The sequence below is a fragment of the Equus asinus genome, chromosome 5 (assembly GCF_041296235.1).
Source record: "Equus asinus isolate D_3611 breed Donkey chromosome 5, EquAss-T2T_v2, whole genome shotgun sequence".
Lineage (NCBI taxonomy): Eukaryota > Metazoa > Chordata > Mammalia > Perissodactyla > Equidae > Equus > Equus asinus.
Window position 1 is genome coordinate 101,406,352 of NC_091794.1, and position 26,531 is coordinate 101,432,882.

The 26,531-nt window shown below is 56.0% G+C and overlaps 1 protein-coding gene and 1 long non-coding RNA gene across 5 annotated transcripts in view; one reads left to right on the forward strand and one right to left on the reverse strand.

The window, feature by feature from the left end:
• On the reverse strand, positions 1–4,289 carry LOC123285691 (uncharacterized). The gene is made up of 3 exons (XR_011503602.1): positions 4,153–4,289; positions 2,418–2,558; positions 1–1,840 (listed from the first exon to the last, which is right to left on the reverse strand). It is a non-coding gene; the product is annotated as an uncharacterized lncRNA (long non-coding RNA).
• RCC2 (regulator of chromosome condensation 2) overlaps positions 4,030–26,531 on the forward strand; it is a 24,174-nt gene continuing 1,672 nt past the window's right edge. Inside the window, exons 1-12 of one of the 4 annotated variants that reach the window (XM_044769812.2) lie at positions 4,030–4,168; positions 5,318–5,606; positions 11,116–11,209; positions 14,462–14,605; positions 17,517–17,648; positions 17,979–18,067; positions 19,249–19,363; positions 21,247–21,413; positions 22,586–22,766; positions 23,067–23,172; positions 24,067–24,139; positions 25,885–25,962. In XM_044769812.2, the coding sequence (XP_044625747.2) occupies positions 5,325–5,606; positions 11,116–11,209; positions 14,462–14,605; positions 17,517–17,648; positions 17,979–18,067; positions 19,249–19,363; positions 21,247–21,413; positions 22,586–22,766; positions 23,067–23,172; positions 24,067–24,139; positions 25,885–25,962 (1,461 nt within the window). In that variant the 5' untranslated portion in view covers positions 4,030–4,168; positions 5,318–5,324. Of the gene's footprint in view, positions 4,287–4,873; positions 5,021–5,317; positions 5,607–9,524; positions 9,588–11,115; positions 11,210–14,461; positions 14,606–17,516; positions 17,649–17,978; positions 18,068–19,248; positions 19,364–21,246; positions 21,414–22,585; positions 22,767–23,066; positions 23,173–24,066; positions 24,140–25,884; positions 25,963–26,531 lie in introns of those variants that run through there. The other 3 variants (XM_044769811.2, XM_070510932.1, XM_014836177.3) reach the window with 3 other exon arrangements.

Here is a 26,531-nt window from a genome sequence, read left to right on the forward strand (position 1 = left end):
TATTCAATCCAGAAGTAACCACAAGAGAAATTCAGCCCAAACTCTCTCTCACCATTTAACAGACGGGGGCAACCAGAGATCGGCGGCCACGAGTGCTGGGTCCAGGGCAAATGACTGGTTTTCCAGCTACGCTTTCGAAGGTAGGACTGTCCAACAGAAATAAAACGTGAGCCACAAAATTTTAAACATGTTATTTTAAATTTTGCGGTGGCCACATCGAAAAGCTTCAAAAGAAACAGGTGATACTCATTTGAATCCTACGTTTACCTAACATGTTAAAAATATTCCCATTTCAACGTGTGATCGATACAACGAAATTATTAATGAAATAGTCCATATTCCTTTTTATTGCACCAAGACTTTGGGGTCCAGTATAAGTATACTCACTGCACATCTCGTTCACACTAGCCACATCTCTACTGCTCAGCAGCCTCATGTGACCAGGGGCTGCCATGTCGGACGGTGAAGATCTGAGTTGTATTATCCTGTCCGCACCCAATCTCACAAACACAGACCGCCAGGACCAATTCTCCATTGGTCAGTAGCATCATCCCCACAATCAGTGATGGGTTTTTATAGACCCGCGACCAGGAAATTAATCTGCCAACTGGACGTGTAGTTTTCTGGGGCCAAGTTAAATACCATTCCATTTCTGGGAAGAACCTTAAATGTGGCCTCGTCTAACTTGACATGTGACTTCACTGAACACTGGAAGAGGCCGCATAGCCTGCTGCGGGTCCTGGGGATGGCGGGCTGGGAGGGAACCCACATTTCCACACTTGTGTGCGTGAAGTGCTTATAACGCAGTGCCAGCCACCTACTAAGTGCCCGAGACATCTCAGCCACCTTCTTTCCCTTTTCCTCTTTCACTTTTGTACCAAACCGGTCTGTCCCTTGCATTCAAGGGAGATCCAATTCACAGCACATTTCAGAGGAAGAAGGATTGTTTCCAGCTCGCCTGGTCGGTGCACCTCCCTAGGTGATGTCGGTTACATAAGCAGCAGGATGACATGCCTAACTGATGGATGTCTGCAGCACACCCATTTCAGCCAGGAAAGCCACACTGGCTTTCCCCAGGAGAACGGCGGCGAGGAACTGAAGTGCAGAGATGCAGACATGACTCTTGCCATCTGACCGGTAGGGCCAGTTCTCGGCTGTGATACCCAAAATGCTTTCGACTGCAGCACAATCTCAAGAAAAACCAGTTTCGGGAGGACCACACCTAGGATCATATGATGCAATCTGATATTAGCGTCTCCTTGCATCAGGCGTTCTGAGGCACGTGGCTTTCACGCTGGCAAAAAGCTTTATGATGGGGAAGGAGAAAAAAAGAGAAAGACTCGCTGGCTGAAATCTAAAGGTGATGTTGGTAGGGCTCCTAACGGGCCACACAGGGCGTTTGGAGGATAAACAGTGAACCAACCGCCGCAGCCTGACGAGCACCAGCACGCCATTTCTTGAAGCGGACTTGATGTCATATTTAGGCGAGATTCTTTTCTGGTTGGTTCTACTTATGTTTTATATCAAAGCATCGAGGTTTAATCTCCTAAATCTTTTTTAATGTCAGTCTATTAAGAAGCTTTCAAAGGCTGCTTCTGTTCCCTCTCTTGACCTTTCTGAAGACCTCCGAAATGTACCAGATGATTTCTCAGTCTCCACATTCCTTCACAGAAGCACTCCTGGTTCCTTGGACATGCAGACTTCCGACTTTGATCAAATTCTCTAGATTTGAGGGCCGGCCCGGTGGCGCAGCGGTTAAGTTCGCACGTTCCACTTCGGCGGCTCGGGGTTCGCCGGTTCAGATCCTGGGTGCAGACATGGCACCGCTTGGCAAGCCATGCTGTGGTAGGAGTCCCACATAGAAAGTAGAGGAAGATGGGCACGGATATTAGCTCAGGGCCAGTCTTCCTCAGCAAAAAGAGGAGGATTGGCAGCAGATGTTAGCTCAGGGCTGATCTTCCTCAAAGAAAAAAAAAAATCTTTGGTAGACCAAGTGATATTGAGTTCACAATGTAGCAGAGGAGACCAGTAGCTCACCTCCCTCCCAGGATGAGCCAGCAAGATCTTCTAGCAAAAATCACTCCTTGCCACAACTACAAGTTCCTACAACTAAAAATACACAACTGGGGGGATTTGGGGAGAAAAAGCAAAAAAAAAAGATTGGCAAGGTGTTAGCTCAGGTGCCAATCTTTACAAAGAAAAAAAAAATCACTCCTTGATATGGCTTACCAGGCTCGACAAGAGATGGTCCTTGTCTACTCCCTCGGCTCTAGCCACCTTGCTCTTCTCGCCCAGCCCCTTAGGACACTCAAGGTCCCTGGACTCCTGCGTGTGCTCTCCCTCCACCCGCCCCGGGATAGCCTTCCCACCCCTGTTCATCTGGTGAGTCTTATCAATCTGTAAGCCACTCAGCTTACCTTTCCACAGGGATGCCTTCCTTCTTCCCTGACCCCGAATAGGATGGATTCCCTTGCCATAATGGTCCTACACGGGCATTGCTTTGCCTGTGTAGGGGAGGAAAAAGCTGCCCTCCATCCTCTTAGGGCTCCTGGCTGGGTCTGAAAATTATACAAAGACAGCTTAACAGGAGAAAAGCAGACAAATTTATTTTAAAGATTGGCAGCTGAGCTAACAACTGTTGCCAATCATTTTTTTTTCTTTTTTCCTTCTTCTTCTCCCCAAAGCCCCCCAGTACATATAGCCCATAGTTGTATATTCTAGCTGTGGGTGCCTCTGTGCTATGTGGGACGCCACCGCAGGATGGCCTGACGAGCAGTGCCATGTCTGCACCCAGGATCCGAATCGGCGAAACCTTGGGCCCCTGAAGTGGAGCGCGGGAACTTACCCACTCGGCCAAGGGGCCGGCCCCTACAAATTTATTTTAATATAACTTCTACGTGACACGGGAGGCTTCCTAAGGAAATGAAGACCCAAAGAGACAGATCTGTGTATTTTTCTGCTAGGTTTCATGAAAAGTGGACAGTCCTGAGGACTAGGATAGGGTAAGGGGTATGAGGTCCGTGTAACAGACTGGGGGAAAATTAGCAAAGCTTGTTTATTAGGATTCTTCTTAGTGACCCTTTGTCTTTGGAGATCGGGATGTCCCTTCCCTCCTGGGACAGGGAGGCCACCTGTCACCTGAGGGTTTAAGGCCCAGTTTAGAGAAGAAGGGCTGGGGGGAGGTGTCAGAGTGACACTTGGTCTCCTACTAAAAATTTTTACCGGCTTCCTTTTTTCTTAGGCACACTGACACAAGGAAGTTGCTTCTTTAGGCAGAAAACAGACCTGCTGTTTTCTCAAAACTCCTTTAGTTTAAAATATTCAATATGCCAAGGTGCCATATTTTGGGGTAGCATGTCCCGAACCCCATCACTTGACACTTGCAATGACTTGCTGATTATCTATCTTTCCTCTTAGACTGTGCCTTCCACTGGGGCAGAAACCGTGTTCTCTAGCTTTGTACCCCCAGCACCTAGAACTGGGTGTCTTGCCTGGACTGGGGGCCCAGGAAATATTTGTCAAAAAATGAAAAATTCCCATCAAAACTAGCTTCCAGTGCATCCTGGGCCTCGGAATTCCTGGCTAGGTAATTCACGAATACAGCAGACGCTGGCGCAGCCCTCCCCCCGTCACAGCACCTTGCTGCACGCTAGATCCATCCGTAGGCAAACAGAACACAGCTCCTCTCTGCACAGGAGACAACTATTCACATCGCATTCCTCTTTCCCTCCAATCACTCAATTAGGGCACGTCCCTTGCTGGCAGATGCGTGAGCAAAGTATTTTCCAGCCAGTGTCCTCAGGTGACCTGTCTAGACGTGCCCGGGAAAAACAATCTAACCTTCTCCTAACCCCCAAGAAATCTCGGGCGCGCAGGACGCGCTGCACAGACGGCCCGAGGCGCGCGGCGCGGCGGGGACCCGCGGAGGACCGGGGAGAAGGCAGGCAGGCAGGCGGCGCGGCGCCGGGCGCAGGCTCCGCTGGGTCGGGCCGCCTGGCGCGGGCGCGGGCGGGCGCGGGGTCCGCCGGTCGGCAGGGGGCGCGCGCGCCCCAGGCCCCGCGCCGCTCGCCCCGCCGCGCGCTCGCTTGCCGCCCGGCCGCACATGTGTTTCTGTTTTGTGTTGTAGCATTTGTTCTGGAAGCTCGTATTTACATTTTAAGTGTATCTGGTGAGTGGGCTGGAGTCCTCGTCTGGGCCGGGAGGAAAAAAAAAAAAAAAAGCCCTTCGGTTCGTCTTTTAGTTGCTCCTTTTCCTTTTTCTCTCCGGTTTCTCATCACTCCAACCAGGTAGGGGCTGAAAATCAAAATCGACAATGATCAGTTTGCGGGGTCTGGGAAAGTTTTTTTTTTTTCCTTTTTTTTTCCCTTGAGGAGAAAAGGTAAAAAAAAAAAAAAAAAACCTAGGGAAGGGGGGTTGGGGGACTGAATGAATAAAAAGGGGAAGGAAGGCGGATCCACGTGGTTTAATCGGAGACAGACAGAGATCCTATTGTTCAAAATCAATAAAAAAAAAAAAAAGCAGACAGGCGAAAGCGCAGGGACCGGGGGAAAGTAGCGGCGGAGCCGGGCACTTTGCAGCCCCGGATCGGAAGGATCGCCGGGCCCCACGTTCGGGGAGGGGCCGGCAGAGAGTTGGGCACCATTAAAGTTTTTATTTTTTCCTGTCTGTGCCAGCAGGTGTTTGGGGTTGGGGGCCGGCTTTATTGCCCCCTTCCCCCCCACGGCGGGGGCAGCCCAACCCGAGGGATTCGGCTAATTAGAACCCGAAGTCGGAACCCCCAGGCTGGGGGGGAATTGGGGGCTCGGAGAGAAGTGCATTTAAGTGGGCTTGGGGAGGGGGCCGCGGAGACAAAAGCAGCAGGTGGGGCGGCCGGGGAGGGGGGAGCTCCTCCATCACCAGGGTGCCAAAGGAGGATCTTTGAAGTGTCCCGAAGCCTTCTCTCGTTAGAACCTGGAGGACCGGAGGCTCTTTTCTTTTCCCCTTTACTTTTTGGGGGACCAGGCTGCAAATGTGATGCGATGTAGGCAAACCTAACTTGAGCATGGGCCGGGTGGGGGGAGGTCTCCATTTTTTTTCCTTTCCCTGAGCGGATGGCGGTCGGGGACCCGGGCACCCGTGCGGGATTCCCCGGAGGAGGCGCGCCGGGGCCCGGGAGGGGCGCGATTTCCTCCCGGCTCGCCCCCTCTCCGCCCACCCCGCGGCCGCCACTTTGGGGAGGGCAAGGGAGGAAGTGGAGGCCGGTGGCTCGGCTGGCTCCCCTCCCCCCTCGCAGTTTATAACCCGTCCATTGTGCGCCGCTGCCCCGTGTCTCCTCCAGCGCGACCATGCCCAGGAAGAAGGCGGCGGCGGCGGCCTGGGAGGAGCCGAGCTCGGGCAACGGCACGGCCCGCGCCGGGCCCAGGAAGCGCGGCGGCCCGGCCGGCAGGAAGCGCGAGCGGCCCGAGCGCTGCAGCAGCAGCAGCGGCGGCGGCAGCAGCGGCGACGAGGACGGCCTGGAGCTCGACGGGGCCCCCGGCGGGGGCAAGCGCGCGGCGCGGCCGGCGGCCCCCAAGGCGGGCGGCGCGGCCGTGGTCATCACCGAGCCCGAGCACACCAAGGAGCGCGTGGTGAGTGCGGGGCCGGGGAGGGGGCGCGGGCCGCGGCGGGGCCCTGCCGGGGGCGGCGGGGCGGGCGCAGGCCGCGGGCTGAATCATCGCCGCCGCCGCCGCGCAACAAAAGGGCGCGGGCCGGGGGCGGGCGCGGGCCGCTGCCTACCCGACCTCGCTGCTGCCGCCGCCGCCGCCGCCGCCCCCCGCGCGGCCGTTGGCGGTTGGGGCGCGCGCCCCGGGCCCGCCTGGGGAGGGGCGGCCGGAGCCCGCGCGAGGGGGTCATGGCCCCGCCCCCGGCGCCGCTCGAGCCGATCCCTCCGCCGCCCCTCCCCCGCCCCGGGAAGGAGACTTTGCAAGTTGTCTCGGGCCGGAGGAGCGGGCGCGCGCGCCGGGCGCAGAGGTGGCGCCGCGTGCCCCCGGCCGCCCCCTGGTCCCCCCGCGGCCGCCGGTCGCGCGGGCGCCGCGGGGAGGGGGCGGCCGGCGCGCGGCGGGGCGCGGCGGTTTGCGCCGGGGCTTTGAGGTTCCCGCCGCCTCGGCTCCGGCGCTCCGGGGGGGCGGGGCCTGGCTGCCGCCGCGCATGCCCCGTGTGGCCCTGCACCGTCTCGCGCCGCTGGGGAGGCGGGGGCGGCCGGCGCCGGGGCGGGGGCGAGGGCGCATGCTCCGAGGGCCTCCCCCCCCCCCCCCCCCCACGGAGGTCGGGCCGCCCCCGGCGGAGAGGGGCTTGGGCTTTGTTCTCCGCTGTGGTCCGAGGGCGCGGGTGCTCGGGATGTGCTCCGTGCGGGCCCCCCCGAGGAGGAAGCATCCCTCCTGGTCCGAATGGGCTTGAATTTGCTCCTGAGACTTGGGCCTTCAAACCTCAGCGAAGATCGTGACCGACTCATGTGCCCGCAAAACCCTGCGGAGCCGGAGGTCCCACCCTGGGGTCTGTGAGCCTCAGAACCCGCGGGCTTAGTGTGGGACGTGTGTCCCCAGGTTCTCATCAGCCCAGAAGAGAGAGCTTTGGTGCAGGGTCCAGAGTCTGGCCTTCTGGAGAGGTCCTTTCCTCTCCGCGGTGGGGGTGGAAGGGTTAACAGGACCGCGTACTTTCGCCTAGTGGAGCGCAGGCAGCGTGTAAATGGTTAAAGCGATGCGTTTCTGCATCCACTTTATAGATGAGGAAGCGGGCACAGCTCCTCATCCGTTTGAGGGCCCAGCCCCGGATCACAGGGCTCAGGCTTTCTCCGGCGACGGCCTCAACGCCTCTGCACCTTGGTGCGAAAATGCTTTATTCCTGCGCTCCTGGCCATGGGGTCGATGTGTTAGATGGCGGAGGAGAGCCCGTGTGCCTGGAACGTCTTCCTTAGGGTCGCGACGAGGCCGGTGGCAGGGAAATGGCTGCAGTATTGAGAAACTGGAGCACGGGAACTATGTGCTTTAGCGCGGCTCATCCTCCACGCCAGACTCCCACACTTGCCCCCAAGCACGGGTGTTAGGAGAGAAAACTGAAAGGGGGGGCTCTGCCTCTGCTGTGGGCTCTCAGTTTCCAGTCCGACTGTTAGGATGTGAGTTTTGTTGTCAGGAAGTAGAAGAGTCTCACCCCGATGCTGAAATGTACCTAAAAAGGGATACCCGGGGAGAGAGAGGGCCCAAGGGACACCAGGCTCTCCATAGCACAGCGCGCAGCTGGCTTGTCTGATGGAAATGGCACCTTTCTTCGTCTTACTAGGAGATTCCCGTGCTCTCTGTGAGTAGGCACAGCAGTCCATCGCAGTTGACATTTATGTTTACAACTCACTTCTCCCTTCAATTCCTGGGGTACATATATGTGGGTATACAGACTTCCCTTTCCCCTGCCCCTTAGAAAACAGGAAGGCCCGTCAAGCAGCTTCCTTTGGCCTGGTCAGCACGCCCTCCTCGGCTCAGCGCGTCCAGGAGACAGGGTCAACAGATGATGCTCTTTCATGCTTCGAGGAAAGCGCACACCCCAAGTTTTAACTTCTTATTAGCATCTGTCGAGTTTGGTCCAGTGTCAAGGCTGGGCCCATGCTGCCCCATTGCCTTCTACAGGCCTAGGTGGGCACTGCCCCTGGTCCTTGGTGGGCCTTCTGCCCCGCATCCCTGGCCCCAGGTTCCTGGGCTCCAGGGGAGGCGCAGGGTCTCCACTGGTTCAGCAGCTCTGAGGATCCCGTCTGCTGCCACAGGCCAACGGCAACCCCCAGCTTGTTTTAGAAGGGAGCTTTTTAGTGAGAGTTTTGCAAGCCTCACCACTGTTCCCAGCTGCCTGAAGGTGGTTGTGTGAGAGCAGCTGCCAGGAATCGTCTGAAACCATGTTGCCTTTCTTTCACTCAGACCTGCAGACACTGGGCTTGTGGAAGACAAACCCCAGAGACTTGTGTAGTCGAGGGGCGAAGTGGCCTTGAGTAAGAGATGTGTGTTTTTATAAAACACTCTTATGATTTCAGTCTCGGAAAATGCTCTCTCTAAAGACCTCAGGTTTATATGTAGTTGTGAGGGGTGAGCATTTGATGCTTGTTGGGGGTTGCTGCAGCCGGCGTTCCCTGGGAACTTCCTAACCCTGAAGATACAGCAGGCGGCCTTGGCTGAATCCGAGAAAATAGGGGAGTGTCGTACGCTGTCCGGGTCTTTGTAGCTTTCTCAGTGTTAGGTTGCTGAGGTTTTGTGGACCTGAGACAGATCGCTCCCATCTGAAAAGACCAAGTAAATACCACTGAAAACCGAGCTTGCAGTCTGTTTCAGTTGATAGCCCACGAGGGAATTTGTTTCTGCTGGCGTTTCTCTGACCCGTCTTCCCTCGCCGAGAGTAGCAGCCTTCTAAATGGATGTGTGTTAAAAGGTTGACTCGCGGCCTCAGAAACATGCTCCTTGCACTTGGGCAATAATTCAAAAATGGCTTTGGAGCAGAAACCCCATTTTGTTGATTGAAGAAGCTCAGTGCTTTTTTCTGCCGTGGCCATTCATCCTGGCCCAGCTTACGTGACCGGGCTGTCAGGAGGCAGCAGGTGAAATGAAATTCACTCACTGTTTTCCCAGCCTCTCCACATGGCCTTTAGACACATGCGATGTTACAGACACCGAGTTTATCCAGACACAGTCTCGGCCCATCAGTGAAGGTGGATCACACCTTGGAGGGTCCCATCACCTCCAGCTCTCAGTCCTGACAGCCGTCACTGGAGTCCTGGATGGACCCAGCAGGCACTGGGGGGTCTCCTACCCAATGGCAGTTCAGGCCTGTGACAAAGAGGGACATGGGCTGTGATTTGAGCTGTGTTAGTTCTCTTCCTTATTTTATGTAAGATGGAGGGACAAATTTAATGATAAAGAAACAAGGGTAAGTGGCCTACAGCAAGCAATTGTGTAGATAACAGCACTGAAATGCAGTCAGGTATCTCCATCGGAAGCGTGAGGAAATAGGGCCCAGGACATACAAACCTGAGTAAGACAACACTCAGTGCCTTGCATGGCAGTCAGACCACTGTCGCTGGCGTAGACTCATTTCTGCCAGCACCTTATATCTCAAAGGTTATGTCTGGATTTTTATGTAAATGCTTAGCTGGCTTGATGGGCCAGTATCCACAAGCCCTTGCTTGACCACCCGTGCAAATGCTGACGTCTCCAGGTCACAAGGGAAACCCTGCGCCTGCCCAGGGTGGTTGCAGCAAGGTCTGGCAGTCTGGTGGAGCTGCAAGTCCTGCAGGAGCCAGCAGCACGGGCACCTGTCGCTGTCGTGAATACATCTCGTGTGGAGTGGTTGAGAGCCCTCTGCCTGCCTGGGGGGGCTCAGGAGGGGGTCTGCCAGGGCAGGGGTGATGCCCCGGCCGGGTTACAGGCTTTCCAGGATCTTTTTCCCTGTGTTCTCTGCCTGGCAGCTCATCCCACAGTGCCTTAGTTCCTGCCTGAGTCTGTGCTGCCGCCTGCACGTGGACCTGAGGGATAGTGGAGAGCTAGTCGGTGATGCGGGCAGAGACCCAGGGCAGAGACCCAGGGCCGCTCCTTCCGCGGGTAACTTGACAGAACTCACTTACTGATGGCTGTTCTCCTTCTGCAGTAGACCTATAGAATGTTCCAGCCAGGGCCGCCAGTTAAAGAAAGGGAGATAACCAGGGGAAACCAGGCTCCCTTTCAAGTAATCCGAGTCTGGGTGCTGCGGGGTAGGAGTACCCTCTGATTAAGGTCATTCTCTGAATAATTGAAGTGTGGCAGAGCCAGCCTCCTTTCCTGGCGGGTTTGCTTCCCCTTGCTTCTGACAGCGGGATGAGTCCCGTAGATGGACCATCTTCCAGCCACGTGAACGTGGCCGAGCAGGCGAGCGTTACGGGCCCTACTCTGCAGGCGTGCCTGGGCTGGCGGCCCTGGGCCGGGCAGCGTTCCCTAAGACATGGACTCCTGCATCGGGAAGACGTGGTCATGCTAACAGTGCCCCCGGGTCCCGCCAGGCAGTCACCGCGCAGAGGTTAGCGTGCCTGGATCTGGAGCTGTTTGGCCTTTTTTTCTTCCAAGAACAATTCTGTAAACAGAAGGAAACCTCTTCCTTTCCTTTTAATGTCTTGGGATGATGATGGAAAGGGTGAAAGCAGAACAGGCAGTTACTGCGTCCTTGCCTGACTGGAACCGAGTAGGTGGTTCGAATTGAATCCTTGACCAAAAGTCTACTTTCCAAAGTCTGCTTGGGCATTTCAGACATAAAGCAGAATGCTGAGACTGTTTTATGACGAGCGCCACCGGAATTGGCCAGTGGCTGTTTTAAGTGGCACGTATCCCTGTTGCCGGTCTGAGAGTGTGTGGCCCTAGTGACCTGTGTTGAGAAACTGAGGGTGAGGAGTGACAAGTCCTGGCTGGGGACAGCGGCCGCTCCCTTGCACGGGCCGGCCCCAGGGAGTTCCCTTGTTCCCTTCACCCCTGGTCCCCGGCTCCAGGGCCAGCAGTGAGGATGAGCCCATCGGAGGCTGCCCGGCGCAGACCCGCCCACCCTGCCAAAGCCTCGCGCTCCCATGCCTCCCTCCCTCGGGTAGGGGGTTGACCTCGGTGCGCTGAAGTCCCCTGGATGGGCTTGGCCCGCGGGCCGCACATGGAGGGAGGGTGGGCAGAAGTCTGAGCAGGGATGACGCAGCTCCTAAGGCTTCAAGTCCGTCGGGGCAGCGTGCATGCGGTGGGAAATTGTCGCTGGGCCCCACGGACAGCTGGTGTGACACCTGTGTGTGGCCCACAGGCCTCCTGCTGTCCCTGTGCAGGCAGTCTGCAGAGCATGGACAATGCTGGTGGCTTATTCTATAGTGATTTGCGAGAGATATTTTAAAGAGAAGTCAAAGGATAAAGACAAGCCCGGGCATCACAGCTGAGCTGGGGGGCAGGTTTGGGAGGTGGGCTGATGCGGCGGCGATGCCCTGGGCCGCTGGCCTCTGGGTGGGCGCCGGGTGAAAGCGCCATGAATGAGTCGTTTTTCTTTTGTTTCTTGCTGTCATTGGACAGACGTGGAAAGCTGGAAGCAGCATTGCAAGCTAATTCTTTTTCCCTCTCTCTGTCTCTGTAGAAACTTGAAGGGTCTAAGTGCAAAGGGCAGCTTTTGATTTTTGGGGCCACCAACTGGGACTTGATTGGTCGGAAAGAAGTGCCTAAGCAACAAGGTATGAGAAACTGTTCCTGGAAACGTAAGATGCTACTGTGGATTGGGTGCTTCCTGTGTGTGCACTGGGGGCCAGTGTAAGTCTGGTGGCTGCCCACCAGGTAGGTGTTCTCTTCATTAGAGAAGTGTTCAGAGAGGCCAGATGACATGCCTGAGGCCACACAGCGACTCTAGTGATGGAGCCGGATTTGAACTCTGGTCTTATGCGAGTCTCTCACTTCACAATTCTGTCTTTAAAAGACCAATGCCATTAAGATGGAACAGAAAAAATATAAATAGTAGCCTCAAAGGAATACTGACACCTTCTTCCCATCTTCCTTCTCATGTCACCTATTTTCATTAAAATGAAGAGACGGGTCCTGTGGGATGTCAGAATGTCCTAGACATTTGTCACATAGCAGATGTCAGACTGTTAGGCATTTCGGAACAGTCCACAGTTCTTTGCAAGCTGCCAAATTGTGCAGGAACTGGTTTGACAGAGCAAGTAACAGTCTGGGGTGGGGGGAGCCAAGAAGTCCTATGAAGTAACTTTCTGTCCCCAGGTGCTTTTAGAAAGCTGGTGTCTTTGCTCAGGAGGATACTGGCCCGTCCAAGAGATGTGAGGCTGGCACGGCGCCACATTTTATGGCGTCTTAATTTCATTTGGAAAGATTGCCAAAGTGCTTTCCAGCATTGCCCAGCGAACAAATATTTGCACACTGACACTCCTCGTGCCTCAAGGCAGGAGGTGGGGATCATCTTATCCATGAGAACAGCAGGAGTTTCGGCAGCGCTCAGTCCAGCTGAGTTAGAAATGGGTCCGAGCCATTGTCTTCTGTTGTGCAAGGTGCCCCGCCTTCAGGACCCAGCCATCGGGGACTGAGTTTGCCGCCCGCCTGGCAGCTGGCATCACCTGGAGCCCCCGCCCCCCCATGAGAGGAGTCTCTGCCCAGCCCCGTGTGTGTGTTTTACATCCGTTCTCAAAGCTGCTCTTCAAATGAGTGGCCCCCGCGCAGTGACAGACACTCAGGCCCGGGGAGGGGAAGTAAGTTCCAGAGGAGAGCAGGCGTCAGAGCCTGGGGTGCCTCCTGGGGTGCGGGGCGGGTGGAGCTGCTCGGCCGGGCCGACCCAGCGTCAGCTCGGCTCCCCACTACCTCGGAGCTGCAGAAGGTGGGGAGCCGCCTCGTAGGTTAAAAACAGTGACTTTTGCCCTACTTGGGCTCACGTAGGAGTGCCTTGCCTTCCCTTCCCACCTCACTGCCCTCATTTTCTCCCTCCAAATGAACATTTTTTATGTTTTTAAAGTATTTGTAACTGTCTTTAGGCCCCCTTGCTGGTGCCAGGAGACATAAAGTGGGGGATTTGTTTTCCTACTGGTGCCGAACATGAGGAGAAGGACGATTTCCCCTGCCACCCTCGCCCTCCAGTCTCTTCCCATCCTTGAAGTCTGCCTTCCCCCAGTGCGCCGGGGGCCTGTGGCTCTTGGATGCATGTTACTGTGGATTTTATAAATTCAGGGGGACATGGGAGGGAGCTATGTGTGCTCCCTCTCCGAGCAGGACTGGCCCCAGGAGTTGATGGCCACCAGCCTGGCCGAGAAGCCCAGGGCTGCTGCTGGCATCTGCTTTCCTGGGGTCCATGGGACAGGGTTCTGGGAGGCGGGGAACCCTCTCCCGAGCCGATGGCGCCCTGGGCGCTGGCGTTTGTGGAACCGCTGCAGGGAAGGTGCAGTCAGCCGGGTCCCCATGGCACCGTGCACTCCTGGGGTGCCCTGCACCACCTGGTGCTCAGAGGCGATGCGGGTCGACCACGCCGGCTGCCTTTCCCTTCTTGGTAGACAGACCGTGGTGTCACCTGTGAGGGCTCTCAGTTTGGGTTTGCTCTCTCCCCGGGACATTTTTGTTTTTCCTCTTTTTGGTAGCAGAGGGGTGTCCTCAGGGGGAGCAGCTCGGGGGTGCTGCTGAGAGACCTGATCTGCAATCCTGAGTCGTGGGGGAGGTCGTGCCTCTGCCCTCTGCCTGGCGGCCCTGTAACTAAATGAGGGGGTGTGCCTGGCGCCCCCTGCTGGCAGGGTGGGCTGGCTGGGCACTGACGCTGGGCACTGTCAGGTCCTTTCCCTGGAGCGGGCTAATTGATGGAGAAAGCGGCCTCTTCCTCCGTTCCTACATCCAGGTCAACCCCGCACAATTGATGTGGCCGTGGCTGGCGTTTCATAATCGTCACCACAGGCCTAGAAACGTGCTCGTGTTTCTGTCCTTGAGAGCCCAGGTTGAAAATATTAAGCAAAAAATTGGCCATGCCCTGTCCACGAATGGGTGAAGTGGAGACTTTGAAGGAGGCGCCTGTTCTTCTCTCCCATGCTGCCTCTAACACTCTAACATTATGGAGTGCTTAGTTATGGAGTACTTAGTTATGCAGTGCTTAGTTACAGAGTGCTTACTAAGCACCAGGACCAGGCTGCATTTGTGAGGCCCTCTGGCCAGAAGGAGCCAGGGCCCTCAGGTGCTAGGACAGTGGGAAGGCAGGCACAGGAGCTGGTAGGGTCAGTGCTGTGGTAGGACTCACAGGGTGCAGGGATCAACGAATTAAAAGGGGGATGGGCAGGGAGGGCTTCCCAGAGGAGGGGGTGCTTGACCTGAATTTCGAAGAACAAGCAGGGAGCAGGTGAGGGGAACATTCTGGGGGAGCGAATACAGGGGCAAAGGCAAGGGGTCATGACCTGGCCAACACAGTGGGCCCCTGAGAAAGGAGGACCCCAACGGTGGGAGGAGTGAGGGAGGGGAGTGTGCTGATGCTGGTGGATGTGCGGGGAGGGAGGGGTCTTGTGGAGGAGGGGGACGCTCAGTCAGCTCCAGAAGAGCCTTGTGGCCGACACCTGGGTCCCTTGCCAGCTGTCATGAGCTGGCCCCTCCCCCAACAGGCCTGCGGGAGGGAGAGCGCCTGGCCTTCTGGCCACTCGCATGTGGGCACGCTCAGTAGCATTGCATGAGGGTCCGAGGTCCCCGTGGGTCGGGGCCAGAGACAGGAGGAGCAGCATTGGCATCAACTGGTCACTGGCTAGGTCCGCATCGGCTCCGGGGCAGTTGGTCCGAGGTGCACACTTTCTCCTTGGGCACTTTTTCCCGATACCAGGCTGGTGTGGCCCCCCGGGGAGCACCTGTAGTTGGACATAAGGGCGTGGACCCTTGGTGGCTAATGACGTTTTTGGGGGTGCTCTCAATTTTGCCTGCACCACTGGATGGGTGTTTGATTTGCTTTCTTGTTCTCTTTGCAGCTGCTTACCGCAACCTCGGTCAGAACTTGTGGGGGCCCCACAGATACGGGTGCCTATCGGGGGTCCGGGTGCGGACGGTGGTGTCTGGTTCGTGTGCTGCCCACAGCCTCCTCATCACCACAGAAGGGAAGCTGTGGAGCTGGGGTAAGTGCTGGGCTCACCGCCCCCGGGGTGACGTCCTCCATCTGCTCAGGCGCCGTTACCTGCAGCCCCCATCGCCTCTCTCGAACCCCCAGCTAGTCTTGCCTGTGCCCTGTGAACACATTGCCTCCTCCACTTTTCTCCTATTTTTTGGTCTATACATACTCCCTCATTCTTTGCATTATTTTTTTTTTGAGGAAGATCAGCCCTGAGCTAACTGCTGCCAATCCTCCTCTTTTTGCTGAGGAAGACTGGCCCTGAGCTCACATCCGTGTCCATCTTCCTCTACTTTCTACGTGGGACGCCTACCACAGCATGGCTTGCCAAGCGGTGCCATGTCCACACTCGGAATCTGAACCGGCAAACCCTGGGCCGCTAAAGCGGAACGTGTGCACTTAACTGCCGCGCCACTGGGCCGGCCCTGAATTCTCTTTTTTAAGCAACCTTTTCCTGAACATTCTGACTGAATGTGGATCTTTCCGATATCGAGGTGCCTAGAATTGAATTCCTGCTTTGGGTATGCCGTCCTTCCGGCAGACATGCCTGCTGCTCGCTCTGCGGCACAGTGTGACGTCAGCTCTGCTCTTGCCACGTGAAATGCTCCCAGCCCATAACAGCTGTGTCATGACAGCCCTGTGTCTCTGCAGTCCTGCCCCTCTGTTTCTGGGGGTCACACAGGTCTGCCAGTTCCGTGGCTCGTCGCGTGTGGTCTGTTTGTTCTTATAACGTGCCAAAGAGTTGACTTGACCCTTCCCGAGTTGATCTGTTTTCTCGCTGCTGGACTCCCTTGCCCGGGCACCTGGGAGGGCTCCCTGTGCTTGCCTTGGAGCCTCCCTTCCGGCCGTCCCCGTGTCCTCTGCAGAGCCTTCCTTGCCTTCTGCCCCTGTCCTCTCCCACGTCATCAATCCAGGTGATGACTGAGCGTCAGTTTACCCCATGCCCTCTGGAGGCTCCTGGACTCTCCTTCCGGCTGGGTCTGTTGGCACTTGTCCCGCCCTTTGTTTCTGGTCCTTTGGCTACTTTTTCGCCCATGTGACTGCATTTTTATTTCGGTCTGTTTAAGCCATTTTTGCAGTTTCATGAGCTGCTGTACCAAAGCCCAAGTATATTAACATCTGTTGTCTTCGCTGTACTCTGCTAATTTTGTAATTCTGTTGAAAATAAGCTAACAAGTGTGGCTGGCCCACATTTATACTTTATAGTCTCTTGCTGACATTGCTATCGTGTTCGTTTTCTCCTGTTGGCAGAGAGGTGTGTCCCCCCTAAGCGCCGTCCACGCACACTTCCAGCACCGAGCCCAGCAGCCTGTGTCGAGGGCCCGACTTCACGTAGCTTATTTCTGATCTCTTTCCTGAATTTCACTTACAGTGGTGCTGCTAAAAATGGCCCTGTGTTGCTTCTCAGGCCTGGGAGAGCTTCTGAAGGCTTGGCACCTAACCAAGCCCCAGAGCAAATGTGTGTGCCCCGGTGAGCAGACTTGATGCCCCAGGAGGTGACGTGCCAGTGAGGTTGTCACGAGCCCACTGTTAGTCCCTCTGAAGGCAGCGTCCGTGCTACAGCGCACTACTCCCGAGGGGCCTGCACCTGCCAGCACACGGGCATCTCGTGCGGCCGAAACCTGCGCCCAGGGCTCATTCTGTGTTTAAAGTGCCTTTCGCACTGAACTTGGGCAGCTCCCATTAGCAGCTGCGTCTGCCCCTCCTGCCTGAGGGCCGTAATCGCCTCGCTGGTCCCAGGACAGTTTTCCTCATGTAAATGGCCAGTTCACTTCCTCCTCAAGCCCCCTCCAGGACGATTGGTGCTCTTTGGGGCTCTGCTGTCCGCGTTTCTCGTGACCAAAAGATCAAAAGTTCATCGTTGGGATGGGCGAAACCAGCCCCTCTGCACCCACCCCCTCTGGGAAATCGCCCTGACTTTGGCCCTGTAAAATCTCCCCAAATCTCCCAAAGTGTTGGGTCACAAGTGTGGTTCTTGTCTCAGCTCGAGGGACCTGGGAGTGGCCCATTGAGTTGTTTCTTTGGAACTGCTGTGGCCTGTGTTAGAAACTAGGTAGGACTCAGGCGTCCAGCCTCCTGGCCCACCCAACTCGCCATGGCTGCTTGGGAGCTGAAGGGCTTTGCCAGAGGGCCTGTGCGTGGCAGAGGGCTCAGTGGCAGGGGTTGGCCACATCAGGTGTTCCTGCCCCCGACTCTGCAGCCTGCACAGCTCCAGAGGTGACGGTGGCCCCGTCAGCTGGGAGGGCTGATGTCCAGAGCAGGTGTGTCCCTGTTCTGTTGCCAGGATTCACGTGGCTGAGGGTCCTGTGGAGGGTGCTCCATGGGAGGTGGGGTTGGCACTGTTCTGTGAGCACCGTTTGCAGGGTAGATGAAAGGAAGAGGAATGATGGGGAGAAACCAAATGGTCCACGGTAGATGCCCAGAACACTGAGGTAATGAAACTCCTGTAAGGCAGGTGTCAGAAACGGTTACTGTCTTAAAACAGCTTTCGGAGTGAAGGGAACGAGGGAATTGTCTGGCAGGTAGGTGAGAAGTGAGAGCTGCGTTCCATGAGCTTGACTGCTTGGTGTGACACCAGGCCTCCCTGAGCGTTTCTTCCGTTTCCCTGGGTGGCAGAGCTGCGGAAAGCGCTCACTTGGGTCCCTGCTGCTGCCCCAGAAAAGAGGGTCAGGAGGAGTGGCAGGCGGGTGCCTGTGGAGACGTCTCTGGGGCCGGCACTGCATGTCCTCCCGTCACCCGAGCCCACTCAGGCAGCCCTCCAGTGGCTGGCCCTCGACTGAGAAGCCGGAGCTTGCTGCCACCTCTTCTCGGCTCTTGAGTTGGGAGGCACCTTCTGGGGTCCCAGCTTTGCCTGGTTCAGGAGTGTCCCTGCCGCACCGCCCCCCGCCCCCCCAATTGATCTTGCTTTTGGTCTGCAGGTCGAAATGAGAAGGGGCAGCTGGGACATGGCGACACCAAGAGGGTTGAAGCCCCCAGACTCATTGAGGGTCTCAGCCACGAAGTGATTGTGTCTGCGGCCTGTGGGCGGAACCACACCCTGGCCTTGACAGGTAAGGAAGGGCAAGAGGCCAGCTGGTCCACCTCGGGCGCTGGGGTGGAGTTGCCCTGTGGCTTTGGTCACAATCAGAAAGATGCCCCCGAGAGCCCAGGTGAGTGGCTTCCTTCGGTTGCTGGGAGCCTCACCTGTTGGCCGCGGAGGCCGGCCAGTGCCTTGGTTTCTCTGCACACTCAGCTCCTGCTCCACCACCTTTTGGAATGCTGTCTCGTGCATTTTTCCTGACAAATGAGCTGTTTTTATTATTTTGGTACCTTTGATTCCAAATCTAACTCAAAACTCTCAGCAGTTCTTTCCCGTTTGTAACGTCCGTCTTTCCTTCCAGAAACGGGCTCCGTGTTTGCATTTGGAGAGAACAAGATGGGGCAGCTGGGCCTCGGCAACCAGACGGACGCGGTCCCGAGCCCCGCACAGGTGCCACCCGGCCTCGAGGCTGATTCCGGGGGTGGGGTTGTGGCTTGCCCCCTGTTGTTTGGGTTAGCTGATCCCTTGTCAAAAAGGGTGTCTGTGTGCTTGAGTGGAACAGGCTTAGTGTGTGGTCACAGTTGAAGAGCATCTTGGAAACACATTTTCTCTGTGCAATAATTTGTTGTAGAAACCTTGTTGTAAGCCTGTTTTATTTCCAAGAAAGGGACGAATGTTCCGAATGTGGTTAGTTTTTATCTGTAGACACTCTGAGTTTTGACCCTGTCGTGAAGTCGCCCTCCAGGTCTCAGAACACAGATGGGTCATGGTCCTTGTTCTAGAGAGACTGAAGACGAAGTTGGGGAGCAGGATTAACCTACAGAAGGAGCTGCTGACATGAGGCAGCAGGATGCTGATAAGCGTCTGATTAGTGGTTTAGATGGTGGAGGGAGGGACTCCGTTTCTTGGTCTCAGACAGAGACAGTGGCCCGGCTTGTCTGTGGTTGGAAGGTTTTGAGGCATCCCCTGTGGCCGGCCTCCGCTGTGCAGTGGAAGGCTGCTCGTGCTGGGCCCGTCGGTGGGCAGCAGCGAGTTTTCTAAGTTAGATTTGTTTCCACATCCCACAGTAAATTACTCAGGGCTTTTGCTGTCTTCCTTTTAACTTCTGAATTTTGAACCGCTTTATTTCTTATTCACACCTTCAATTAAGACTTAAAAAATCAAGTATCTCTGGCAGTAAGGAGAATGTAAAACAGTTCGTTTGGCCGGTTGGCAAGAATGCTTATGCAGGGTTTTCTTTTTAAATTTGGGGCTGATGGCAACACTAGTGACAGGGGTGAGATTTGGGGTTAAGCATGGCTGGTTTGTCTTCTGTCGCCCTCGTGCCCACACTGGTCGCTTGAGTCCAGCATTCGCTGGGCTCCAGGATTTGCGGGGCGCAGCATGGGCGTTTTGAGGGGCACTGAGGACTGGGTGCTGTTGGCCTGTCTCTGACCCTGGCTCCGTGCTGGAAGGTGGGGCCCGTGAGGGTGTGTGTTTACATGTGCTCTGCGCTTTTGCCTTCAGAATGGTTGAGTCCATTAAATTTCCTTTGTAACCGAGTACTACTTTCATACCAACCTGCAGAGAGGTAGACTTTTTATCAATCTTTTTAAAAAAAATTCTGAAAATGTACTGTCTTTCCTTTTCAGATAATGTACAACGGCCAGCCAATTACCAAAATGGCCTGTGGGGCTGAATTCAGTATGATAATGGACTGCAAGGGGAACCTGTATTCCTTCGGGTGCCCTGAATACGGGCAGCTGGGTATGGAAGGATGTTTTAAAAGCTCTCTTATTCGTGTGTTTAAAGCCAGAAGTCAGTGTGGGGCTGCACACGCGTGTGAGACGTGGGTAATTGATCGCAGATAATGGCCTTGATCCATTAAGTGGCTCTCACATTTAGTGAAACAGCATGTCATAACTCAGACACAGAGCACATTACAGTGACTCGCCTTAATGAAAAAGTCGGGGCTCAAGTCTGACAAAAGGTTCTTTTTTCTGATTTGAGAATTCGTTTATATATATAAAAGGGTTTCCAAGTTGTAAACGAAGGAAAAATCAACCACCTTTTTTTAGTTTTGTACTTAAAGATTTGCCTTTATTGAAATTGAGAAAATGACACAAGATGAAGGTGTTCTGAACGCCCTGGCGTGGGCGGTCATCAGCAGACGCGTGAGGAGCCACCACGTGTCAAAGGGACTGCCATACCTCCCTGCTCCGCATCCCTAAACAGGATGTCCTCTTCCCGAAACACGTTTACTTACGTGTCGTTGAGTAGAAAAGAGATTCAGAAAGCAGTTCTCAGGCAGTGGAAAGTGTCTCTCCATCCTCATTTTACAAGGGCTCCATTTTCTTTTCCCATCTGACACCAAAGTGTTTTTTTCCCCTCCTGGCGCCTCCCCGCCACGCCAGCCCCTTCCGAGTAGGAGGTGAGGAGTGGGTGCCCTCTGCTGGCTCCTTGCTGCATGTCACTCCGGATCTACCGCACCCCCGGATCTGGGTTGCTGGGTCTCGTCATTAAACGCAGGCAGATGGGAGACTATAAATAGAATGAGCAGCCTCTCACTGGCCTTAGACATTGGGGAACAGTGACTTTGTGAAACTAAATATACCGCGAGTCCAAAGTGAGGAAGAGCACAGCCCCTTGCGCACATTCACTGCTGGTTGCCAGGGAGTTGCCGGAGGCTGTCGGAGAAACCGTTTCCATGGCCACAGGCCTGGCGCAGCCCAGCCCTGGGGCATAGCACCGGAAGTGTGCTCCTGGTCTGCTTCCGGACCTGTGCGGCTCCCCTGCTGCCTGTGGCTGCCCCAGATCTGCAAACAAACCGCTCGTCGTAGCAGGTTGATTTTCCTTCAGGGAAATTAAGCAATCTGGTGACGATGATCACAGCTGACGCTTAGCGGTTGTGTGGACCAGTCAGCATGTAGGCACTTCATGCAGAGTCTCACTGGCTTAGTTTACACTTATTTAGAAGGCAGTTTGAGAACTCGGCTTGATTTTTATCTATAGAGCCGGGTAATTCTTAACTTGCCAGCTTGCCTTAAAACCTCTTTTCAGTCTCACTGTCCAAATCCAGAGGAGATCCCTTGCCGAATGAGAGCACGGGTGTGACCTTGGAGAAGTGTGTCACCAGCACACACTCGCCCTGCTCAGCGCGTTGACTGGGCCAGGCAAGGCGGAGACGAGAATGTGCCGCTGACCAGTGTTTCAGCAACTGGAACGATAGACTTAGGTTACCTGTAACCCATAAGAACGCAGGTCTGTAATCGTACGTTGAACTGTTCCTGGCCCATCCAGGCGTTCTTTGAGGCCCCCCCGAGGTAGGGGCACAGACTATACCTTATAGAACATCCCTTTAGGATCAGTAGCTTCCAGCTTTTTGGACTGCAGCCCACAGTAAGAAATAGGTTCTGCATCACAGCCAGAGTTTTCACAAAATAACAGCCTTCTCATTCGGTTCTATTCATTTTTTAAAAATAACTAGTTTCAGGCCACAAAATCGAATTCATGAGTCACTAATAAGTTGTGTCTCAGACTGGACAGTGCTGCCTTGGTTGACAAAAGTGTCCTGGTGAGGCCCGGCTGACCAGGTTGGGACATGTGCTCCGAGCTGCGGCTGCTGCTGACGGCTGGCTCTGTCACTGCAGGGCACAACTCGGACGGAAAGTTCATTGCCCGGGCGCAGCGGATAGAGTACGACTGCGAGCTGGTGCCCCGGCGCGTGGCCATCTTCATCGAGAAGACGAAAGATGGGCAGATCCTGCCCGTCCCAAACGTGGTCGTCCGAGACGTGGCCTGCGGCGCCAACCACACGGTATGGCCCCACTGTCTGACTTTCTCACCTCCCGAGCGTCCCCTCAGTGGAAGGGGCATCTGTGCTCCAGTGTCCCCATGCTGGGCTTTGCCAGCACCTGAGCCCACGTGGCCCTGCACACCTGGCCTCCTCGGGCCTGGCGTTTAAGCAGCTCTCCATCACCTCTGCAGACAGTGAAGGGACAGGGGTTTTGGGTTAGGGTGATGCAGTAAGCATTTTTCTGCTTTTGTTTTTGTCTAACAATGTCGTGGCCATCTTTCTGGGTCTCCAGACAATCTCCCGTACTGGGGGAGTGGAATAGGTTTTAATCATGAAGGTGGTTTCCTTAAAGGTTACTTGATAAACAGCAGTGAAGTTTCTATACGTACATCTTTTTATCTTTCTGTAGATATTTTGCCCGAGGACGTCTGTGGGTAAACCTGCTTCTCTTGTCTGTTGAAAGAGCACGGGGCTGGGGGTCTGGAGGCCGCACTGCTGTCCTGGTCTGCGGTCGACTGGCTGAGGGGCCTCGGGCATAGCTCCTTCCTGGAATCTTCTTCCCTGTCCCATGCACAGTGACTTGGGCCCGGGATTCCAGCCCTTCGAGTCTAGAAACAGACCGGCCTTCGTCCACTGGCCAGGGGAGGCTAGATCTCATTTAGGCCTCTTCTGTCAGATTGTATTCGTGGTTCTCCAGTCACACGGTTCACACATTAGACGTCAAAGGGATCCTGAAGATTTTTTCTTTTTGGTGGGAAAGACTTGCCCTGAGTTAATATCTGTCGTCACTCTTCCTCTTTTTTTTTTTTTTTGTTTGCCTCCTCGAAGCCCTAGTACATAGTTGTATATTCTAGTTGTGGGTCCTTCTAGTTCTTCTACGTGAGCCACTGCCACAGCGTGGCTACTGACATGAGTGATGTGGTTCCGTGACTGGGAACCAAACCCCGGCCCTGTAAATGGAACATGCTGACCTGGAACCACTAGGCCATCAGGGCTGGCTCAGGAAGGTAGATTTTAAGTTGTTAATGTCGATGTGCTCCCGTCACCAGTGACCAGAGGGAGGTCACCTGTGTGTATGGGGTGGTCATTAAAGCAGCACCTGGGGCGTGTCGGCCTTTCCTCTCAGCAGGTCCTGCCCCGAGTCCTCTCTGTCCCTCAGCGGGTCCAGCCCTGAGTCCTCTCTGTCCCCACAGCTGGTGCTGGACTCCCAGAAGCGCGTCTTCTCCTGGGGCTTCGGTGGCTACGGCCGGCTGGGCCACGCCGAGCAGAAGGACGAGATGGTGCCCCGCCTGGTGAAGCTGTTCGACTTCCCTGGACGTGGGGCGTCCCAGATCTACGCCGGCTACACCTGCTCCTTTGCAGTCAGCGAAGTGGGTTAGTGCGTTCCCTGTCTGGGCCTCGGGAGGAACGTGTCCAGAACCGAGTCAGGGTCTTTCCCTCCCTGGCAGATGAGTGCTCTCGTGGGGGCCACGTCACCACTGTCCTGTTCCAGGACCAGGAACCTCGATTTCATTGACGTCCCTGGGCTCTTTTGAACAGAAGGCTCCTTTGTGGTCACGTGCCCAGCGCCTTGCTCGGGCCCCCGTCCCCTCTCCTCTCCTTGCTGTTGCTGAAGATGAGAATTTGGCTCTTGAGACGTCTGCTCTCAGTGGGAACGTGTTTGTCTTTCCCCAGGTGGTCTGTTTTTCTGGGGGGCCACGAACACATCTCGTGAATCTACCATGTACCCGAAGGCCGTGCAGGACCTCTGCGGCTGGAGAATCCGGAGCCTGGCTTGTGGGTACGTGGCAGTGTCGCCTGGGTGTGTTGGAGGCACCTGGAGTTGCCTCTCCTCTTGAGAGGGCCCCGGGCGCTCAGTCTGGGCGTCAGGTGCCCTGAGTTGGAGCCAGGAGGGGAAGCACTGCTCAGGCAGGCGGGCTTGGCAGAGCCTGGACGGGACGGCTCGTTCCCCTGCCTTCACCAAAAGCAAGTCGTTGAGGGGTTTTATTCTTCAAAGGCTTGGTGTGCTCTGCTCATTGCAGGTTCAAAATTATATTTAATTAGGAAATTTTAGTTACTCCGACACATTGGGAAGAAGAAATCATCGTTAAATCAGTGATTTTCAGTTTATTTTGAGGACACCTGTTGAGCTATCTAGCACTTCTTGGTGAGGAGTTTGATTATATTAATCAACCGCCAGGTTGTGGGGGGCATAGTGTGGTGGGTGCACAGTGTGGCGGGCGCACAGTGTGGCTTCAGTCTGCTGAAGTCTCCAGCCGTTGTCCGGGTGAGCGTCAGCTTCCACCCTCTGCTGCGAGCTCTCACTTCATTCTGATTTGGTCTCTTCTTTTCCCGCTGTGCATGTTCACCCAAAAATGACACTCCCCCCCAAGAGCCGTAGAACCCGGGTTGGGGCAGGGCAGCGAGGTCTAGGGCCCTGTGGTTGCTGGCATGGAGGGCTCTGCAGTTTGGCCCTGCACGGGATGAGCCTTGGGGTTCAGGAGGAGCCTGCTGGCCCTGTGTTGTGTTACTTGGAAACGAGAGTGTCATGGAGCTTTCGATGGGACGTAGTCGGTTTTAAAGCTTGTAGTGGCACCGCGCTCTGGAGCCGGTAGCCCACAGGAAGCGTCCGTGGCGGCTGGGTGAGGGACGGGGCTGGGGTGTGGACACCGCGACAGCCTCTGCCTGTTTGCAGGAAGAGCAGCATCCTCGTGGCTGCGGACGAGAGCACCATCAGCTGGGGCCCGTCGCCGACCTTCGGGGAGCTGGTAAGCGGGCACCTGTGTGGTGGGGGTAGCCCCGATCCGGGCTCTGTTGCTGCTCCCAAAGATAGGCTCAGTGAGTGTCTTTCGTCTGTCCCTTGTTGCACTGAGGTCTGCAGTGTTCCCTAATCTTTGGGTCACATCAGCTTTCAAAGACGTTTCTGTGCCCGTCAAGTAATTGTGCATGTCTTTTCTGTCTGCATCGTAAAACAGAGAAATTGGACGCTTCTGATCTGATTTCTCTCTGTTTGCAAACTGTTGTCGTGGTTACACGGGTGCTAGGAAGGGGGATGGTTGCTCCTCTTCCCCCTCCCCAGGAGGGTTTAAAGCCACAGGAAGAGCATGTTGTTTTAAACCTGGTGGCGGTGGTGTGAGTGCGCATCCAGGCTCCTGTTCCCCAGGCCTGTGTTGGCTCAGTCAGCAGCCTGGCCGCTCGCACTGCGCAGACCACTGCGCAATCCTGCCTGCTTCTGAGGTCACTGGGGGATAGTCTTCTTAAGTCAAGTTTTTCCTAAATCAAGTTGGCCTGTGTGTCTGCCCTTAATCTCAGTTGAGTGGTTAGCAGTGACGGCCCTCGATTTCTCCCTCGTACTTAGATCTTCTCCAGCCGAAGGGCTGATTCTCAGGGCCTGGTGCTTGATGAGCCCTGCACTTCTAATTTCTTCCTCAGGAAGAGCAGCTCGGCGCGTGCTGACGGTCTGCCGTCCTGGTTGTGACGTGGTCCTCAGCCTGGCTGTTTCCGTTACTTTCTGAGAGAAGCTGTCCGTTTCCCTTCCGTCTTTCTTTCTCTCATGGGTGGGAGCTGATGGGGTTGGTGGAGAGAGAAGGAAGGGCTTGATCCCGTGAGAGCCATCGCCAGGACTTGGGGGCTGAAGGTGCCTTTGCCCGGTACTCTGCGCACAGCCGGTCTAGAGGCTTCAGAGGGAGCCCCACATGCGCACACTCAGGGAGCCCCCACGTGGAACCTGGAAAGAGCCTGAGAACCTGGCCCAGCTTTTGTGGATTGTCCTTAGATAAGGACAGATGGTGTTTAGGGCCCATCAGAAATAGACTGTGAATACCAATTTTGAAACTAGAGTGGAATGAGGGGGACTTTAGGGGCAGCCTCTTGGGGGCGAGGAATTGGAGGACATTCACTGGGAAGCTGGAGGTGGGCCTGGTGGCAGGGGAAGCTGGAGGAGGCCCTTCATCGCCCGCCCTGGGGGCTCCTGAGCTGAGCCGAGGGCTCCGGCGGCCTCACTTGCCCATCCCCACGCCTTTGCACAGGACTCCGCTAAGCAGTCCTTGACCAGTCCGTTCCGCTTCTGGTGGGGACTCTGGTGTCCCAGAGTCACTACTAACAGTGGATGGTGGTTACTTGGTCTCCAGACCACCGGGCAGGGACGTCGACGGCCATTGTCCTTTGTGACCTTGTAGCCCTGAAGGGCTGCAGCTGCCATTTCTTCCTGTGCCCACGCTGGTGTCACCTCATCAGTGACACTCTGTAAGAGGTACCCGTCGTCACATAGGTCCCCACAGGTTACGCTGTGGCGTCCCGGGCTCCCTCCAGTTGAGGACTAGTGCTTCGTCGGCAGCCTTCTTGGGGTTGAATTGCTGGCGGCCTGGCCCTCCTGCGAGAACGACAGGCTCGTCACAGGCAGTCGTTAGCTCTGCTCCTGGGTCACGGCAGCCCAGGAACGTCGCCCTCGTCCCCCGTGCGCACTGTGCCCCAGGGCCCCTGGTTCTGAGCGCCCCCTCTGTTTGCCCCCCAGGGCTATGGGGACCACAAGCCCAAGTCTTCCACGGCAGCTCAAGAGGTGAAGACGCTGGACGGCGTTTTCACGGAGCAGGTGAGTGAGGCCATGCGCCGGGAGGGCTGGAGGTGCTGGGGGCGGGGCACGTGCTGAAGCACACCTCGCTCTCCTGCCTCTGGTCTCGGGGGCCCATTCGAGTCGTGTGTGACATCTCCTTGAGCAGCTTTCCTGCCACCTTACACCAGAGTTTTCTGGTGGGTCATGGCCACGAGCAGGAGAAAGCTTAGAGGCCTTCTGGGCAGGCTCGGTGGCCGTTTGCACCCTGGATGACACTGGCCACAGTCCAGTCACAGGGAAGTCGGCTTGGGGGTGCACCACTCACGTCTGCCTCGTACCCTCACTCGACTACGCACCTCCAGGCCATGGGGCAGATGGCAGGCGAGGCCCCTGCTCCTCCGTCCACCAGCTGCCAGCCCTTGTCTGCTGAGGCGCAGATGGGGCTCGCGCCCTCACACGTGGCGCCTGCGCTCCAGAGAGGCGGAGGGGGCAGGGAGCCAGGTCCCGGGTCCCCGCCAGTCCCCCCCGACGGCGGTGTTGAAGCCTGCCCGGTGGGCTACCCTCTGCCTCGTCTCCCCGTGGCAGCCAGGACGGGCTTGTGACGGGTC